The 12475-nt window shown below is 39.7% G+C and overlaps 1 protein-coding gene across 7 annotated transcripts in view; it reads left to right on the forward strand.

Annotated features, from left to right (window-relative positions):
• LOC122575859 (poly(rC)-binding protein 3) overlaps positions 1 to 12475 on the forward strand; it is a 188371-nt gene that overhangs the window by 130819 nt on the left and 45077 nt on the right. For 6 of the 7 annotated variants that reach the window (XM_043745341.1, XM_043745340.1, XM_043745346.1 and 3 more), the window contains 2 exons: positions 2168 to 2551; positions 4552 to 4956. In XM_043745341.1, coding sequence (XP_043601276.1) covers positions 2168 to 2551; positions 4552 to 4956 — 789 coding nt within the window. The remainder of the gene's footprint in view (positions 1 to 2167; positions 2552 to 4551; positions 4957 to 12475) is intronic. The other variant, XM_043745345.1, reaches the window with a different exon arrangement.

Below are 12475 nucleotides of genomic sequence, written 5' to 3' on the forward strand. Positions count from 1 at the left end.
AATCATCATGCGAACAGTGTGTCTTAACACGGTGGAATTCTGTATTCGTAAGAGTTTAATTTTTAGTATTTCACTCGAGGTACGTTTCTCTCTGTTTCGTCGAATTCTCGCGAAGAATTTATTTGATGGTCGAAGAATTAAAAGATATTTGTTACTTTTTTCATTGTATATTTTGCCTCGTATACTTCTTGAGAAGAAACATCGATGTCGAAATTATACGCGCCTCTGTGCAGATCCCTAGGTAATGATTCTATTTTTTCCGGTTTACGAGCAGCGTATAATCGATGCACGCCTAATTCGCTAACAAACACGTCGAATTGATCAGATGGTACAACGTTAGGGTGGTGTAACAAAGAGATTTAAAATAGCTTCCAACGACCTACATTCACAGGTTGTTGTATTCGCTTAAAGAGACTGTGGTGGACGGTAAATAAAAAGAAAATTGTACGTTCCATTTAACGAAGTTTAGAAGGGAGATATGAAAAAAAAGCAGAACCCTATGAATCTAGAAAAGCATCGTTAATACTCAATTTTTCCTAACAAGGTATCGTTGTCGCGTTCTTCTCCAAATCATATAACATTTATCTCTGACTATCGTACAGCCGCAGTACGATTTATTATTCAGCTGTGTGATGTTCTGCGATTATTATTGCAAAAGATTTGATATATATGTTTTGAATCTTATATGCAAGTAAAATATACCTCGATAAAGGGTGAAGTTATCCCCTACCGTTTTCCCTGTCTCTTCCTCTTGCGCGTGCATAATTCAACAAACAAAAAAGTAAATTTTTAAACAATTTGAAGAAAGAGAATCATTTAAAATTATGCTGAAGCGCGACACTAACGATCGTTCTGAATATTTATTACATTACTCAGTCGCTTTGAACGATAAGATATATTTCTCGCCCACGTGCATAAAGTACAGAAACGGTGCAAAACACGTAGGTTTGAAAACTTTTGAAATAATTCGTTTCCGCCTGTAAAGAAGGAAATTACGGTCAATTAAAATAATTTACAGTTATACACTGGAAGAAAATTATTTCGAATACACATATATTATTTCCTGCGCTTCGTAGACAAACGAGAAACAATTTCGTGTTTAAACGCGAACAATAGGATTTAATCGGGCCTTCTGCTCCACGTTTTAGAAAAGGTCCGTGTGTTTCATTCAGCTTCTTCGCAGGTAGCGTAATACGGTTTCGAACAATGACACGGCATTCAATAGTTTAATTCAACGCCCATTGTCCGCTATTTAATCGCTTGAACGTCCAGGAACGGCAGAGAATCGTTCTATATCAGTCGCTGAAAAATGCGACAAGCCCCGGCTACCGTCATCGTCGCGATTGCTGGTTATCGTGCAGGATAATGACGTTGCGAACGACACGCCACTGTGAAATTATAAATAATGTATGTGCAGCTGGAAGAAGCAAACAGCGTAAACTGTCGATGCCAACGTTTCAAACGTTTATTTGACTTTATAATTCGAGCGAGACGTATAAAAGAGATTGATGCGAGGTATTAAATGATAGAATGAATAGTTTTGATAATGCGAATGTAGATGATACATAAACTGAAAGTTATGCGAAGCGTACAGTATAATGTAGAATGAATAACGTAAAGTAGACACATGAATAATATTTAAGATAATTCAATGATTGTTTCACACGAACAATTGAAAAGAAGCTTTAACAAAGAATTAAATGAAAGAGAATAGACTTCTCACAGAACGTAAACGACTTATTGACTGATGTACAAGCGCATATATTCTACACATCCAACCCAGCAAAAAGATGTCCAGTAACATTTTCTATAAAATTGCTTCATACGGTACATTAATTAAATTTAATTTAATTTTTCAATAAAACTTGTACGACCACGAATGAGATATATTTCATGTGTCTTTTTACCAAGATTCCATAAAACGTATTTATATGCCATTGGTGAATGAAACGATTTGTACGAAATGACGTGAAAATAATTATACATAATTACGTTTATCGACCATATACATAATTACGCTAAAATAAAGAACCTGAAACTCTAAACCGCTGTCAACAACCGCTTCAAAATAAGAAAAAATCAAACCGTTATAACTATCCTTTGATAAAAAGAACTGTTTTCCTTTTATTAGAAACGAAAAGAACTAATGGAATTTGCTGTTTCACAGTCCGGCGCGAAGATCAACATCTCCGACGGTTCATGCCCGGAGCGAATAGTGACAGTGACCGGACCGACGAACTCAATCTTCAAAGCGTTCACGCTGATCTGCAAAAAATTCGAGGAATGGTGTTCCCAGTTCCACGACATCCAGGGAAGCGGCGGTGTACCCAGGCCACCCATCACTCTCAGGTTGATCGTCCCAGCATCGCAGTGCGGCTCTCTGATCGGCAAAGGTGGCTCGAAGATCAAGGAGATCCGCGAGGTGACCGGTGCCTCGATCCAGGTCGCCTCTGACATGCTGCCTAATTCGACAGAACGCGCAGTCACCATATCCGGTACCAGCGAGGCCATTACACAATGCATATATCACATCTGTTGTGTTATGCTAGAGGTACGTACTTAGGTATTCTAGAGACCAAGGCCTGCCATATTACTTATCTCTAGACTGCGAATGTTTATGCTAATTTAAAGTTTAATGGATGCAATAAAGATCTGTTTTATCATTAGGTCGTTACGCGTGAAATATTGCTTCCTGGAGGTTCGAGTTTGGCCAATATCATCTATTCTTGTCATACCATCGTTCGAGCCTCTCAGAAGTTAAATTAATCTGCTGCACTTTTTACGTCGCCTCCTCGAGGTTCGAATACCAGATCAATGTCACGCATCGAATTTTGCCATTTCCATTAATCGTAGTAGCTCGATCTTTCGTTAAGCTAATGAGTGTCACGGTAGTCAGATTACGTGATTAATATTCAACATTTCAGGAAAGAAATTTATAGAAATTGTACAATCCTGAACTGCTAAGAATATCGTGGAAGTTGAGAATTGCTCGTTTCGATCATTCTGCTGCTTCTGCTACTAAGTTTCTCCTGAATGCTTAAACATTCGCAGTCAATCTACCACTTGAAACCATCAAGCCAGGGTGACGTCTCTACTCGTAGTTCTCTATACACAGTTGCGCTATAATAATGCAGAATCTGCGAGAGGCTAGAACTGCCTCTGTACTGTGCAGAGATGAGAAAATGGCTCGGCTAAGAAACACGAATTCGATTGATTATCTCTCGCGTGAAACACAATGCGATCATAAAAGTGAGCGTGTGTTTTAATTATATGAGGTGCCGTGAAGTATGTGGCAGATATTTGTCATATCGATACCACATATTTCATGACACACTCCGTACAGCAGTGTGCGATAATGAATGTAATAGAAAGCAATACGTATTTCCCTTGGCCTTGTGCCCTCGATTTACAAGATTCATGTATCCAGTTACTGCACAAGGACGATTTTGCTAAACGATTTATAAGTCCAAAGAAACTGCAAAGATAAAAATCAACGATGATATTGTTCGAGCGATAAATTGTAAATTTCCACGAAGGAAGAACGTTAAAGTGTTGATGCCACTAGCTAGCCATCTTCTCGTGTCTATATACTGTAGCCTCCGCTTAAGGTTCGCTCTTTTATCCCGGAGTTTGATGTTCGCGGAGTCATTGCCACGAATTCCTGGAGCTAGTTCCACGGAACGGATCGGCGATTTTCAACCAGTGAGGGAATCCGCGAGATTGAAGCGTGTAATATCTACCCATTTAGTCATAGTCATCCACTTCCTTTTCTCTTAGATTGTTAAGTAAAGAAACGACAACAGCCAGAACAATAGGCGTTTGGTGTGAATGCTCTCAAATCAAATATAATTTTAGTAATTCGTTTATGCATGCCATAAGATAAGAAAGGTTGAAAGTCGTTGAATTAAGGAGTCCTGGGATAATTCTACAGGTTTCTAAACATTATTATACGTGTAAACGTCCCCCAGACAATGTACAGGGTATATTGTAATATGTGGGAGTCATTTCAGTAGCGGACAGGGGACACATAGACAGTGAAAAACGTTCATATAAACACACGGATATCCATCCTCTGCCTGTCGCGGATCATTGTAACATAAAAATGGCTATAACTTGCGAACAAAGTCAAATAGGACATGTATTTGTATGGACAGTTTCCGTCGTTTCTGCTGTCCGCTCCTGAAATGGGTTCTACATGTTATGAAACACCCTGTATGTCGTCGATAAAACGCATACACAATATCCAAGGATCCGTTTACACATGCAGTAACGTTGAGAACCCCGAAGTATCGATAGTGTATATTGATCGTCTCAGGACCCCGTTAGACAAATAGCGCTGTCGCTCGTATCTCGCTCGTTCTCAATGCGTTCCGAGAACTTCCTGAGACTCCTAGTCGTTCATCCAAAGACACTGTCTAACGAACTAGTCCGGCGAACTGGTTGATCACGCGAGCCCGAACCAGCGAGCATTAAGCGGTGGCTACTGTAGTACACGAATGAACAACATGATTTGTGTATTCGCATTCGTGCGTATGTTTCTTTCTGTTTCAGTCCCCTCCCAAAGGCGCCACGATCCCTTATCGCCCCAAACCCCAAGTTGGTGGGCCAGTGATCCTGGCTGGTGGGCAAGCCTACACCATCCAGGGTAATTACGCGGTGCCCGCCCACTCGGACGTAAGTACAGTATTGCCATTGCCCGCGCCCGCTGCCGGGCCCACTCCGCCCTCGCTGAACACCCAAACTTTGACGACTTCGCCCTTCGCGGCCCACCCTTCCTCCTCGGCCTTCGCCGCTTCTCACGGGCATCCGCTCCTATCCACGGCCCACCTTACAACCCCACATCATCCCCTCCACCCGAGCCCCTTACACGCCAGCGTGGCAGGCCTCGCCGACCCCCTGCTGAAGAGTGGACACTTGCAGGCAGCCCTCCCGCCCGCACACCTCGTGGCAGACGCCGTAAGTCTTTTGTTTTTCGTGATCCACCCCCGAGATCCTGATTACCAACAAAAAAAAAAACCACCCCAAGAGATACAACCACCAGACCCTTTCGATCAGAAAACCGGTACACACACCGTATCTCGAATCTATCTTGACGTTTTAATACACGTACACACGTACACACCAACGTACACGTTGTACGGAGCAACGCGAGCGGACCTCTGTTATTTATATATATGTATATATGTATATGTATATGAATTATACGTATATATAAATATATATATATACATATATATAAATATACTTATATATTGTTAACCCTTGTTCACCTATACACCCAGTTGTTCCTTATACATTTAATTACTACTTTGCGTCTTTCCGAGGATGCAATTTGGACAATTCCTGGCCAAGATGCACTGTTTCTCTATCTCTGTTTCTGTCTACTTCTTCGTCCTGAATTGATTCGGGTTTAATACATGGCTCCGGACGATCACGGTAATTGGTGGAAATGGCGAGAGAGTTGGATGTAAGACGAGAGCTGACGCGTTTATTGGGAGGATGAGAAGGGTGAATAGGGTCGTGAAGGAGATAGTGAATGAGGAGGATAGGGTGACGAGGCTTGAGAAGCGAATTTCGGGTAGGGAAGGTGCTACTTTTTCTTTCTTTCCTTTTTAAATCTTTTTTACATTGTTATAAATTCTTTTGCAAATTTGAATATACGTATGTTACGACATAATTAATTGCAGAGCTTCCAGTATGGATTAATGGAAAGAAAAATGATCGAGTAACACGTTTGTTTCAAGTATCACACAGATATAGGGCGAGTTATATATGTAAAATTAGAATCTACCCTAGGGAACGATAATTTGAAAAGAAAATTCTCATTGTTGTAATACTGACGCTTTCATAATGAACATTTCCTTCTCTTTGGTATTTTTCATTTAATACAAGCCAACGAAGAGATCTTCGATTTTAACGTTAAATGATTCACGCTATGGTAATATTCCGAGTGGTAGCAATTAATTTTCTTGCTAATTAATATCGACGAATGTCCATATTTTATTGGACAGCAAATTGAAGTCAATATAATTTCGAATTTTGTCTTCAAATAACATATTCGTTTCTTGATAGCTTGTCAAAACGTCTGTATCTTTGTTACAAAATGCAAAACTTCCATTCTCCTAACAAGTATTGAAACTTTGCCACATTTCAAACTAAAAACGTATTCGCAGTGAACCAAGACTATATTCTTGAACCAAATTGAATTCTCAGCGGGAATTGAACAAAAGCAAAATGTAATGAGCAGTTTTAGGTGAAAACATGCGTCAGCTAGGATTCACAGTTTTCGATGTTTCGCGAACGAGAGATCTGGGTAGAACGCGGTTCGTTCAACTCGTCGAAGCATTCGATATCCAATTTTCACCAAATGCCGTAGCGTCGCGTAGAATGTTTGCCCACGTGTACCGGAATGCTCCACCGTTGTATTGGCCACCTGGTCCCCATCCTGGAAAAGCCCTTTACAAACTCCAAAGCCCGGTCCACACGTACATGCATCGGCACCTTGAAAACACACCTTGGCTTTCTGCTCGACGTTCCTTCGTGTAGCTTCGAGTGATTCGTTCACGAAAGCAACATACAAACTTTCCACAAGTGCACGCTTTTCTCTCTCTCTCTCTCTCTCTCTCTCTCTCTCTCTCTCTCTCTCTCTTTCTGTGTATATATCACGCTTCTGGACGGAAAGAAAGAAATAAGTAATAAGTAAATAACGAGTAAAAATAAAACAACGAATGATAAGTAAGAGGACGACGAAGTGATGGCATATTTATGAAATGAAAATTGTTATTTAAGAATGAAAAGAGACAAGACGATGTAATTATGATGGTCAATTTTTAATTCGTTGAATTAAGCCACGATAGTTTGGATCAAGTTGCTTAAGGTCAGGATACTTTATTTTAATTTATACTCTGTATTCTAGGTGGCGTAATCCATTAATAACGTTTATCGTTGTAAGATACAGAATATAAATTAATATTAGGTAGCTCGAATATATGTAGTTCAAACTGTTGTGGTTATTTATGGCTCGATTATGTGTATCGAATCAATTGCTTCGCTCACTAATTTTAGCAAGGAAGTGGATCGATTTCAAGTAATGGACTTTTGCAATAGACTAGTCCATTTTTTTATTTTTTTTTTTATTTTTTCTTTGAATAATTGCCAACAATTGTGTACTGCATTTCATATTCTTCGTCTTTGCTTTAATGTGATACACATTTACGCTGTCGTTTTGTCGTCTCTATTTTACGAACTGTTTCAACGGATTTTGTAACTATACGCGCAATATTTCACGTGATATATATAGAACCGGGAAAAATATTATTCTGGAAACAAAAACAAGTCAAAAATGAAGAGTACAATTTTTTTCGTTTCAAGCCTCGTTTTTGAAAAAAATGAGGTTTGAAATAGAACTCGACATTATTTCACCGGCAAGCATATTGCATACTATCGATCAAGAGATGATTTGAGCGCACGCACGTCTACTCATGAATTTTCAAGCTCGTTTTTATCTATAAAAAAAAAAAAACGCGAAGCTTCCAACGAAAAATTTTATTCGACATTTTCCACGCTCTTTTACTTCCAGAATCATCATCTGTTTGCTTGCAACATTCCATACGTTGTACAACTAGAATCCACTGTGTTCTATGTTTCAACTAAAGAATTGCGAATACGTGATTAACAATTGAAGAACACGTTGTACGCGGGTATCGCTTTTTCGTCCAGAAACCTCCTATAGAGAGAGACGAGAAACTTGAAAATGTCGATGAAACATTTCTTTTAAGAATACCACCTCTTTTAGAAATATCTTCTTCTATTCTTTCTTCTCCTTCTACTCTCTTAGAATAGAAGAAATAAGAGGAACTCGAAGCTCCACTTTACCCCATTGTGTTTCTCGCAATCGCGTGGCTTCACGAGGAATCGTCTCTTAAATATCCACCGATCGATCGATCGATCGATCTCAGACTGACTTCTTTATCGAATCTTTGAATTTCTCAAGACTATCTACAAGACTACTCCTCTAAGTAAAATGCAAGATTTTCTTACAGACGTCTAATTTATTGATAATTAAGAGATCGTTAACTCGTCGAAGTGGCGCGCCGGTTATGTGCTTTGCTTTTTATGTGATTCGCACGTGTCTGTTACGTGTATCGGCCGTTTCTGGATTTTTTCTTGTTCTACGTTCGTTCGTTCATTTGTCTCTGTTCCGTCTCTCTGACGCTTCTTTACGTACTCTATGTCCCAGCCGTGGTCTCGGTGTGTGTCTCTCTCACACTCTCTCTCTCTCTCTCTTTCTTTCTCTCTATATCTCTCTCTGTCTCTCTCCTCCTTCTTTTTTTTCTTGTGCTTGCGATTGATAGTGGGTTGATGTCGCCTTCTGTGAAACTGCTTGCCGTCCTTTACGGTGCACAGAGAATTTATTTTCTCGTTGCATGCCGACACGAGATGATACACGATTGTACGGTACGCGCGATAATCACGATTATTGTCGATCATAGCCGTGCATTAGGCGAGAAACTTTTTTAAAGTCTAAGGACGATATCGAATCTCTCTCTCTCTCTCTTTTTCATTTTTATTTATCATATTGATTATTCTTTTCTGTGGAGTCGAAAGAGAAACATCGAAGAGGAATTTACAAAACTACAATTAACATTCGATCAATTTTTTAATCGAATTCTCATTAATCTTCTCGGTGGAGTCGAACAGAGGAAGATGTACGAAATTACAACTAACGTTGCATCTATTTCTCTATTTTCTTTATTTATGCATTTGTCGTCGTTTTGTGTGTACGAATATCGATTTTTTTTTTTTACACAAAATGAACAATTACTATCGGCGTTGAACGAATTTGTTTTTGTATCATTAAATTGACTGTAGTTTTGTGTGCAGTCGAATAGAGAAATATCGAGTCGCGCGAATTCCTTTTCATAATAATCGGTCGCCTTTGAGATTTCACACTTGTGATAACGTCAGTGGCGTTACCACATTATCAGTATGGGACTGGTTGTCGGAAATGAGTCGCGTCGACCGCATTTAATCATCGAAATTTCGTGGTACGCGAAGACTTTCTTGGAACTGAATCTCTTTTGATAGAATATCTTCAAAGGAAATCGATTGATTTCTTAAGAACACGTGTACCGCGACTGATTTAAAAATGCCTTGAACCACGATATTTCAACAATTTAATGAATATTTATTTATCCGCAAGGATAGTAATTTAAATTATAAAACAAGATTTATTCCGCTTTTTGGTATTTTCAGTTTACAATTCCGAAGAAATTTGTCATAGAAGTCACGCCACGAACTTTGCCTCTCTTCATATTTTGTTACTGTGACTGTTTAAAACTTACTGATTTCGAAAACTGAGAAATGAAAAAATGCCTGCAGATTAAAACGTTAGACAACTTTTTTAATGAAAATAATTTAATGAATATTTATTTATCCGCAAGGATAGTAATTTAAATTATAAAACAAGATTTATTCCGCTTTTTGGTATTTTCAGTTTACAATTCTGAAGAAATTTGTCATAGAAGTCACGCCACGAACTTTGCCTCTCTTCATATTTTGTTACTGTAACTGTTTAAAACTTACTGATTTCGAAAACTGAGAAATGAAAAAATGCCTGCAGATTAAAGCGTTAGACAACTTTTCTAATAAAAATTTAAAAAGAGAAGAAAATATTTTAGAATAGAGACATTCGACGCTATTAAGTAATTTAATATCGCCAGTATCTATTTCTATCTGAACATGAACGGCATACCTGAAGCACCGTTAGCTTTCATGAGACGCGAATCGATAACGATAAGAATAAATCCGCGTTTCAATCTTTAGCAAATAAAACGACAACCTGTCCCCAGCTGTCATAAATTTTGCCCACAAGACAAGGTGTGGTCTCAGGCTGACGATCGATATGGTAATCTTCACAGTCGAACTGTTTTCCCTTTGTGCCGTTGCAAGATCGCCATTACCACCGCGGTATTATGCAAATCGTCGACACGGAGCGTCAAGTGGTTGATCGAAACCAGTTTATCGAGCTTCAAGTTTAACGACTCTACTACAACCGTTCGAGCAGTTTCAAAGCTTCCAACTCCACATGGGCTATACGCCGTTCGATAAACGTTAAAACCTTGATCCTTCGTTACGAAGAAGTGCATCGTAGTACGCTTGTTCGCGTACGCGAATCGCTCAAAAATGATAAAAGAAATTTTTCAACGAGAGAAATAAAAAAGACACGGTGGTGCAAATGAATCTCGTTTATCGCGCGTCCCGTCGACACATATGACCGTGAATATTCTTCACGAGAATCGTATTCGACAACGTTCGGTCAACACAAATGCAAACTCCGCCAAAAAAGTCCGAAGTACGAAAGAAAAAAAAAAAAAAAGAAATACAGCAAAAGAGGATGAACAATAATTTCTTTCTGTTATTTCGATGGCACATTCGATGGTATGGTTTCGTGTCGTTTCGTTCTCTATATTTCATTTCCTATGATTTCCATGTGTTTACGATATGATAATAATCGGTGTGTCGAGCTGTGTTTTATCTCTGGTTCGAGTACGATCATCGTGGGGCCGATTCTGTCCGCCCACGTGCAGATAACCTCTGGACGAAAGGCGCGTGTGATTTGAGCCGCTCATCTGTCCAATCGATTAGCTCCGCGGTATAACAAGTAGAGAAAATTCAGAAGAAATTACGTAAGATCGATGGAGCGTTTTGGCTGCAGATAAAATTTGGAGAATTGGAAAAAGCGCGATACTCTGTCGCGTTATGGAGGGCTCGTTTGCAACACGTTCGAGAATCACACGCGTTTCACCGGAGGTTCTCTCTCCGATTGATCGAGCCTGCTTTAGCATGAACGCTTACTCGAGGGTCGCACGATGGATTCTTCGTCATGGCCTGTCGTTGGATCCGGTCAAACGCGGACAGGCGCGTACACGAGACATCTTAAGAATGGCGGTCGATGAGTTTCATGCTGATTAGCGAGGTCGAAGTCGACCCGTACGTCCGGTCGATCGGCAGGCGCCATGAAATGCCATCTTGACGAGGGTTGACAGCATTGAGCATGGCAAAAAGACGAGTCGATGCACTGGAAAATTGCGACAATCAAGATTCCCAGCAGCGAAGCAAAAATATTTACTCTTTCTCTGGATATATCGAACGAACGATGCAGATTTCCGTAGTGCTGGATAACGAATATATAGAAAAATTGATAAACGATAATAATTATTGCGACACTTTCTTACCACACGCGTCGATCGAACGTTGGAGATTTCTATAAGGAGACTGAGATTTTTCTGGTGGATTAGACTTGTTGGTAGTTAATCTTGCGATAGATACAGAATGTTAAATTAAATTTCTAATGTATATGTACACTTTCTACATATATACCAATATATACATTTTTTGTCCGCATGTCCAATGCGTGTAATTAAAATGTACATACTGATTTACCACGATGTAATAGTAACTTTTTCAAATTAGTCAAATATCCACAGTGAATCGATTGTGAAATGCAATTCAATGCAATTCAAAGACACAAAATTGGAAATATTTTTGTCTCTTCCAATTACCAACGATATACCGAATAACATAGAAAGCTGACCGACAGCTCAAAAGATAAAATTTTTGTTTAGCAATATTGATCAACTAAGACACCATAGAATTCAACAATATGACGATACATGGTGGAACCATAATTCTAAAGAGAACCGTTAAACGCAGTACTAAAACTTATTCGATCTGAACGATCGATCGATGATCGAGGAAAGATCTGAACGTTTCGGTGTGGAAACATTGGAAAGAGGAAACGGAAAAACGAGGGGCAGAGCTTTGACGCGCCGGTGTACAAACGCGTTTTCCTTTTAATGATGGCCGGGTCGACAGGCAGACAGAAAACGCAGCGTGCAGAGGAACACACGGTAGTCACGTTTGCCGAAGCAATTGATTCTGAATTTTCTATCTGTCAGCGTCGGCGCGAACGACGGCCTGGCAAACATAATTACCGGCTTTAACAGCGACGTTTGCTAATTAGTAACTGTTTTTGTGCGTGGACGGGGTGCAAACACATTGACGCAACGCTCTCGCAATCCCCCTGTTGACAGATTGAATTATTAAAAGGGTGCGTTTCGGTTCCGCCTTCCGACAGTACAAACTCGCCGCGTTCGGTTTGCGTCAGAATTTTTAATTCGCGTCCGGCTGACTGCGGCGTAGAAAGAAAGAAGATAAAGTGACGCACAGAGAGATAGAAACTCGCTGGAGGGATGAAAGATCTCTCTTTCTCCTTCTCTTGTCTGTCTGTCTGTCTGTCTCTTTCACACACATAACACATTGATAAACGAGCACGCGTTATTCTTTATTCCGCGAGAAGAAACTCAGACGATCGTAAATTTTCCGAATTTTCGTGCTTGTTCATTTGTAAAATTGTAGAGCGTAAATATTGAAATTTTGTAAAGACATTGCGGTGGAAACGCCGAGCGTCCAA

This window comes from Bombus pyrosoma, linkage group LG15 (genome assembly GCF_014825855.1).
Source record: "Bombus pyrosoma isolate SC7728 linkage group LG15, ASM1482585v1, whole genome shotgun sequence".
NCBI lineage: Eukaryota > Metazoa > Arthropoda > Insecta > Hymenoptera > Apidae > Bombus > Bombus pyrosoma.